Here is an 8,350-nt window from a genome sequence, read left to right as displayed (position 1 = left end):
ATTTATTTACACAATGGGATGAGGGGAGCGCCCAGTAATGGAAAACTCCTGGAATAGCCAGAAGTAACTTTCTATGTCTCAATTTAACAAAAGGAGGGTTCTTTAGGACTTCATCGGGAGAGTATGGAAGGTTCTATTGGGCTTTTTGATGCTAATAGAAATGGGCAGTCTGTCTCCAAGGCAGCTGAATTAGCAGGAAACTCTTGGAAAAGGGTTAATGGTAGTTGTATTTTCAGGATGCTTTGCTTTAGCAGATCAAGAGAAGGTTAGATAAAATTTCTTTCTGCGTCATCTGTAGCTCATATCTTTTCACTTTAAAACAGTCTTTGTACTAACTCTGGGGGCCGAGTGGATCCCTGCAGAGGGAAAAGGTCTTGTTCAAATATCTAAAGAGAGTAACCTATCTGAAATCTTGGTCTATGTCTAAGCGTGCTCGTCTGTGACTACTTGCTACCCGGGACTAACCGGTGTCCAGGATACCGCTGTTAGCGTTATAGACAGGCAAGAACGTGTCAAGAAGTGGTTTTTCAAAAAGCTTGTGGGAAGGCAAAAAAGAGGGAGAGTAATAATTGCTGTTCTTTAAGAGGGTATGGTGGTGTGGGAGAAAGGGCACGTCGGTCGTGGCCAGATGGACCACGATCTGGGGCCGGGGGCCAGTTTTGGGAATCCTCGGGTAGCGTCCGGGGTCCAGCTTGATGGCTGTGCATGCTTACTCGTTACTTATTCACGTACAGAGTCAAGATAATAATGTCTAACTCGTGGAGTTGCTGTGAAGATTCACTAATATCAAGCGCCCAGCTCGAAGGAAGTGCGCACTCAGGTCTGTCCGTTCCAGGGATGGGTGGGGTGGAGAACTGAGGACTCCTCGAGGGGCTCCCAAGACTCGCGTCATTCGCCACTTTCAGCTGGCTTATAAAAACTCCACCAGCGCCCAGAGATCATTTTTAGTTTCTCTTCTTTCCGAAGAATCCTCACGGTGCTCAGCTGGCGAACCTCGCCCTCGCAGAGCCTGGAACCGAAAGGGAGCTGTCCGGGCGGTCGCGGGCAGATTTGCCCGCGCTCGTTCGCGCTCATTGCATTCGGTTGCCGTCGCGATTGGCTTTAAATCTAACACAGGGCCCGGGTCGGTGAGATCTGGCCTCCACCCAGAGCCGAGTGTGAAACCGAAAGCGCTGGGCTCTGCTAAAGGCGGTGGAGAGTGCGCGCTGGCTCGCCCCGGGCGCGCCCAGCCGGAGCCCCGCCCGCGCCCGCCTCCCCCCCGGGACTCTTGTAAGTTTCGATTCTCCGCAAAGCAGAGTCCGGTGCCGCCGCCAGCCCAGAGCAGCGCGCCATGGCGGACCCGGAGGTGTGCTGCTTCATCACCAAAATCTTGTGCGCCCACGGGGGCCGCATGTCCCTGGACGAGCTACTCAAGAAGATCGCGCTCCCCGAGGCGCAGCTCTGCGAGGTGCTGGAGGCGGCCGGGCCCGACCGCTTCGTGGTGTTGGAGACCGGCGGCAAGGCCGGGGTCACCCGATCGGTGGTGGCCACCACTCGAGCCCGGGTCTGCCGTCGCAAGTTCTGCCAGAGATCCTGCGAAAACCTGCACCTCTGCAAGCTCAACCTGCTGGACCGGTGCCACTATTCGCAGTCGGAGCGGTGAGTGCACAGAGATGGAGGGGCGGCTCCCTGGGGTCTCGGTCTGGGAGGACTGTCGCGGCGGCTGCTCCGCGAGGGGCGCGCCTTCGCGGGGACCTCGCACCCGACAGCCTCTGCCTCCAGCTCCTCATTTCTCTGCTCTCCTTGGAGAGCCCCTGCTAGACCCGCGCTTCTCTTCTTGGCGGTTCCCTTCCCTCCAACGCCTCCAGACCTTTCCTCGATTATGGCTAACGCGACATTGCCCCGGTGAAGTCTCTGCTTAACTCTCCACCCCAATGAGAATAAAATTCTTTGGGGCAAGCCAGGGCCTAGAGAATTTGGAGGCAGGTTTGGGAACGAAGGAATACGCCTCGACTCTCTGGAATCTTGAGTCTTTCCCTCTGTCACCTTCGTCCCCAGGCGTTTTGCGATCTTCCCAGCACCCCAGCCGAGCTCAGCACCTGGATCCGTCTCCACCGCCTGGAGCCAGGGATCTCTGCTTGGCCGTCCATTCTCCTCATTATCACTTTTCTCATATCTGAAGCTAACCAGCGTCACCTGACCAGAATGGTCCTCTTCAAAGTTACCAATGATGCAGTGTTCTCAGCCGGCTCTCCTCCCCGGTGGTCTGCCTGCGGTGGCCCCAACCGGCGCTTGCAAGCACTTTGAGATAGTGCGGCTTAGTCTCGGGCAGCCGCCTCCATATTTCCACTTGTTCTTTTTTGCCTCCTAGATGTAGGTGTATCCCAAGGTTTGAGTTAGGCCTTTTGACCTGTCTTCCACGTCTCTCCCTAAGAGAGCTCACTCCCTGGGGTTCAGCTGTCACACATACAAAGATGGCTTCCATATGCACATCCGCTGCCCAGACCTTCCTACCGAATCTAGGTCCTTCGTCTCCCAGTGTCTGAGGAGCATCTGTACCTGAATCTCCTGCCAATGCGAATCGAACTCATCTTCTTTGCCCCAGGGCAGGCTCTCTGACCTTCCGTTCAACCCCTTCTTCATCCCTCACAATACCTTAATCACCGAGGCCTTTTATTGAAGTCTCCCATCCCTTCCCCCGTTTCTCCTTCCCATCTCACTTCTGAATGAATGCCTTGTTGAATTAGTGAATGATCTCTGACCACAGCCTTTCTCCCCATCTTTTCTGTACCTATGTACTTCCGCGCAATTATTTTTCTTGATATAGTACTTCACACACTTTGCCCCTCCTTAAAAACTTTAAGTGGTATCCTAGTGTCCCAAATGGTGGTGATCAAACTTTTGATCATGCGCTTGTTAGCAAAAAACTTTAGATTACTCACCCCCAATGTATGTGCAATAAAACGTACAAAAAACAGGTAATTTAAATGGATGAGGTAGATGAGATTATTTTTTTAAAGAAATTTATTTGTTTAGGGCAAAAGTATAAAATTTTTAAAGTGCTTGAATATGCTCCGTTATTTAAAAAAATATTTATTAAATATGTTGTGAGGCACCAATCTGAAAGTCTGTTTCTGAGTTTCAGAAGTTATGTGTATAGAGAGAGTCATCTAAATCACAACAGATGAAATCAGGAAGGAGGGGAGGGTGGAGAATAGAAAGAAAAGGAAGGAACATTCTAGCACTGTACTGAATGACAGAGTTGGAAGGCTTTATCTTGTCTGTTCTGTTATGAAAAATTATTCACCAACTAGTACTGGCTTTTAGTTTTAAATACATATGCTTTTTTTTTTTTTTTTTAAAGATTTTATTTTTCCTTTTTCTTTCCAAAGCCCCCGGGTACGTAGTTGTATATTTTGAGTCGTGGGTCCTTCCAGTTGTGGCATGTGGGACGCTGTCTCAGCATGACTTGATGAGCGGTGCCATGTCGGCGCCTGTTATCCGAACCGGTGAAACCCTGGGCCTCCCAAGCAGAGCCCGCGAACTTCACTACTTGGCTACGGGCCACCCGGATATGCTTCTTATCTTTTAATTTTTTACTATGAATTTTCAAAATATACTAAAGTAGAGAAATAGAGTCATGATCCTCCCTGTACCCATCATTTCACTTCAACAATTTTCAAGAACCATGGCCAATCTCGTTTCATTTATTTGCTCCTCCCCATCCCTGTCCCCAGCTCCAAAGTGTTATTTTAAACCAAATCCCAGAGATCATTTGCTTCGTAAATACTTAAGTATCTCTAAACGATAAGGACTCTATTTTATTAACATACCCACAGTACAATGATCACATTTTTTTTTTAAGATTTTATTTTTTCCTTTTTCTCCCCAAAGCACCCCGTACATAGTTTCATATTTTGAGTTGTTGGTCCTTCCAGTTGCACTATGTGGGACGCCGCCTCAGCATGGCTTGATGAGTGGTGCCACGTCGGTGCCCAGAATCTGAACTGGAGAAACCCTGGGCCATCAAAGTTGAGCGTGGGAACTTCACACGGCCTCGGCTGGCCCCTACAATTACAATTTTAATATCATCTTGTAACTAGTAGGTGTTCAAATTTCCCTGAAATTGTCATAATTTGACTTGTGTTTTCAGGAAAAGTCCTACACAGACATAATCTGTAATTGTTTTGGTATGTTACATATCCAATATATTAAGACATTTTGTTTCAGTTTCTTAACACAGTTTTTTGTTTTATGAATTTTATTATGGTGTGGTTTTTTCTGCCTGATTTGAAACATCAAAACCATTTAAACTCATAAATTGGGTTGTTAACCTACACTTTCTATATTTAAAAGAGTAGATATAATACAGAGATAATTTGGTCTGTGCAAGTTTGGATGGATCCTTTGGGGGAATTCATTAAACTCTTTTTTTTTTTTAGTGAGGTGATAAGTTCTTCTTACATTTATTGATCTAGTCATATTTTTTATTTCCTTTTACGTCTCTTTTGAATTTGAGAATTACAGATTTTTATTCCATTAATGTACATTGTGTCCTCATAATAAGGACCTTTGGGAGAATTTTTTTTTTGCCTCAAAGCCTAGAAAATGTTTTTTTCTCCAGGTATGTTTTAAAAATCTTCTCCCCTTGCAGCAACTTATAAAACCTTCTCTTCTAAAACTTGACATGTGGGAATGTAAGGACTTGCTTTGTAGATAACAGGTTCATGGGATCTGTTGATCAATTGATACCCATGTTGAGATTACCATTCAGTCTGATAAACTATTCTCTGCCTGAGGACAGTTTGCGTGCTGGACTTAGAAAATTTCTTCTATAGTGCTATTATCCATAGATAGGATTTCTCTTACTTATTCTGTAGTTACCATCTTTTCTCTTACATTACTTTTAGCTATATATTTTAGTCAACAGCAGGGCTTGCTTCAGTGTTGCATAATTATTTGTTTTGATGTATCACTTTGGATATTCCTGTTTGTTTTACCGAAATATATGCCCACAGGTGGAGTTGTAACCCCAGTTCTGACAGAAATAATAGCTACCATTTATTGAACAAATAACTACGTACCAAGCACTATGACAAACACTTTAGAGACAGTATCCTAGTCAGTCTTTCCCAGGATTCTTGAGGTAGGTATTGTAAGTCCCAACTTACTGTTAGGAAACAGGCCTAGAGCTGTTTAGAAATTTCCTGAGGGTCACATAGCAGATAGCTTTCAGAGTAAGGGTAGAACCCAGATCTGCAGACTTCCTAACTAGTCCTTGTGTAGTCACGTAGCTGTATGAAACTCGATCTTTCATAATTCAAGTTATTTTTCGCGAGCATGATTTCTAGTTAACCGTTTAAAACAGGCTTGTCTGAGTGTCTTCAACTAGCTTTGTGGTTTCTGCCAATGTGGGTGTTTCCTCTGGGCTTCCTGTTTGTATGCCTTTCTCTTTTGCTTAATTGAAACTTTGGGTGGGGGTGGGTAGGTGCGGAGAGGATTAGTTGACTATTTCATAAATTGAAAAAGAAATACGCCAAAATGCAAAGAATAATATAATAAACATAAGAGTATATAGATTCTGATTATGTAACAAAAGTTATATTATATAAAAGAATATATGGTATAATAAGCTTATAATTCACCTCCCAGAATAAATATTTACATTTTTCATTTTGCTTCTTATCTTTTAAAATAAATAAAACCCACAAAAGGCCTAAGGGTATTATTTTTTTCTCTTCCCTAGTGTCCTTCCCTTCTCTCTCTAAAAGCAACCTCAGTCATGATTTTGGTGTGTATCCTGTCCTTCCATGATTTTATAATTTCCTTGTATGTATATTTGTATCCATATACAAAATGTAGTATTGTTTTATGTGATTTAGAATTTCTACTCAACGTTATGTTTTGGAGATCTACTCCTGCTGTCATAAGGATCTAGTTTATTAATTTTAACAGCTGTATAGTATTTCATCATCTGATTAATACCACAATTCAGAACCTATCCCCTCAATAATGGGCATTTGTGACATTTCCAGTTTTTTGTTACAACAAACCATGCTGCCAAGAATATACATGTCTCTTGGTGCTCATGGCAAGAACTTCTCCAGTGTAGACCATTAGGAAATGGAATTACTAGGTTGAATGTTTGCACAGCTTCCACTATTCCAAATTCTGACAGGTTAGTGTTAAAGGTGGTTGTAACAATTTACACCTCCATGTTTGAGAGTCCCGGTTTCCCCATTTTATGGCCAACTGGCACTTGGCATTACAGGACTGTTTTGATTTATGCCACCACTATGAAGGGTATAAAGTAGTATCTTATTATTTTAATTTTAAAAGAATTTTCTCATGAAAGTTCTTTTTTTTTAAAGATTTTATTTTTCCTTTTTCTCCCCGAAGTCCCCCGGTACGTAGTTGTATATTTTTAGTTGTGGGTCCTTCTAGTTGTGGCATGTGGGATGCCGCCTCAGCATGGCTTGATGAGCGGTGCCATGTCTGTGCCCAGGATCCCAACCAGGGAAACCCTGGGCCACTGAAGTGGAGCGTGCCAGCTTAACCACTCAGCCACAGGGCCAGCCCCTAAAGTTCTTATTATGTGATATTTAAGTCTTATGAAAATATATAAAGCATGCAATGAATATGTGTGTACCCACAAATCGGTTTCAGAAATAGGATATCAACAATCCCTCCGGAATCCCTCTGGAATTCTCTTCCTTGATCATCTTCCCCATCATAGAGGTGATAACTAGAGAAAAACACTGTTCTTTTTTTCTCTCCAGCTTTATTAAGGTATGATTGACTAAGAAACATTGTATATATTTAAGATATACCACATGATATTTTGATATATGTATACATTGTGAAACGACTCCCTCAATCGAGCTAATTAACCTATCCATCACTCTCTTTACCCCCCCTTTATGATAAGAACACTTAAGATCTACTCTCTTAGCAAATTTCAAGTATACACTACATTTTTATAAACTATAGTCATCATGCTGTACCTTAGATCTCCAGAACTTATTCATCTTATACTTGAAAGTTCATACCCTTTGACCAACATCTCCTCATTTCCTGCCCTGTCAGTTGCAGGCAACCGCCATTCTACCCTCTTTTTCTATGAGTGACTATTTGATAGAGTCCACGTATAAGTGAGATCATGCAGTGTTTGTCTTTCTGTGTCTGGCTGATTTTGCTTAGGACAATGTCTTTTAGGTTCATATGTGATGTCATGTGAAATGGCAAGATTTCCTTCTTTTTATGGCTGAATAATATTCCATTGTATTCATATATATATGTGTGTGTGTATATACATATATATATAGACCTCATTTTCTTTATCCATTCACCTGTATCAACAGATGACACTTAGGTTGCTTCCACATCTGGGCTATGGTGGATAACGCTGCGTTGAACATGAGAGTGCAGGTGTCTCTTTGAGATACTGATTGTATTTCCTTTGGATATGTACCCAGAAGTGGGATTGCTGGATCATGTGGTAGTTCTAATTTTAATTTTTCAAGGACCCTCCATACTGTTTTCCATAATGGCTATACCAGTTTACAGTCCCACCAACACTGTTCTGCTTGTGAGGTTTATTTTTGTCATACATTTATTATTTTTTCAAATATGTGTGTATTTCTAAGCAGTAGTTAGGATTGTTTTGCCTCTTTTCAAGCCTATAAATTTCATCAATACTAAGTGTGCAAATACTTGCTTTATTCGCTCTTGTTTGTGTAGCAGGATGTTTCTGAGACTCACCCCTAAGATACAGAGCCTTATTTCTGTAACACCTCAAGACCTGGGCAAGATAGGCTTCTGTCCTGGGCCCTCTGCTTTACAGGTCCTAGTTTGGGCCTCCTCCAGTTGTGTCCCTACGGTTTTTTTTTTTTCCCTAAGGAAGATTTGCTCTGAGCTAACATCTGTGCCAGTCTTCCTCTGTTTTGTATGCGGAATGCCACCACAGCATGGCTGATGAGTGGTGTAGGTCCACACCTGGGATCCCAACCTGTGAACCTGGGCCGCTGAAGTGGAGCATACAAACTTAACCACTATGCCCCCAGGCCAGCCCCTGTATCCCTACTTTCTGAGGAGTCTGTGGAGCCAAGGAATCATACTCCTCTAGAGCCTGTGGCCCCCACTCTCATTCTAGACCATGCTCTTGGTTCCTGGGACACTGGAATTCCCAAGCCCACTTCCAGAGCCTGAGTGGGCTTCTTCCCCAGGTCTTCCTACATGTGGGAGGAATTTGGATGTACAGGCTGACGTGTCCACTGCCTCTGTGTGGCAGCACTAGCGGTGTGGGACAGAGCCTGGGGTGGGAAGAGAAGTGGTAGGCCAAAGTTGGGAGCCAAGGCTGACTTTCTTCATT

At 43.7% G+C, this 8,350-nt stretch overlaps 1 protein-coding gene across 2 annotated transcripts in view; it reads left to right on the top strand.

The window, feature by feature from the left end:
* Nucleotides 1-661: 661 nt before the first annotated feature.
* ZC3HAV1 (zinc finger CCCH-type containing, antiviral 1) overlaps nt 662-8,350 on the top strand; it is a 57,120-nt gene continuing 49,431 nt past the window's right edge. Inside the window, exon 1 of one of the 2 annotated variants that reach the window (XM_070617888.1) lies at nt 662-1,638. In XM_070617888.1, the coding sequence (XP_070473989.1) occupies nt 1,331-1,638 (308 nt within the window). In that variant the 5' untranslated portion in view covers nt 662-1,330. The remainder of the gene's footprint in view (nt 1,639-8,350) is intronic. The other variant, XM_070617889.1, reaches the window with a different exon arrangement.

This window comes from Equus przewalskii, chromosome 4 (genome assembly GCF_037783145.1).
Source record: "Equus przewalskii isolate Varuska chromosome 4, EquPr2, whole genome shotgun sequence".
Classification (NCBI taxonomy): domain Eukaryota; kingdom Metazoa; phylum Chordata; class Mammalia; order Perissodactyla; family Equidae; genus Equus; species Equus przewalskii.
Note: the sequence above shows the minus strand (reverse complement) of the source record. Positions and strands in the feature narration are given on the sequence as shown.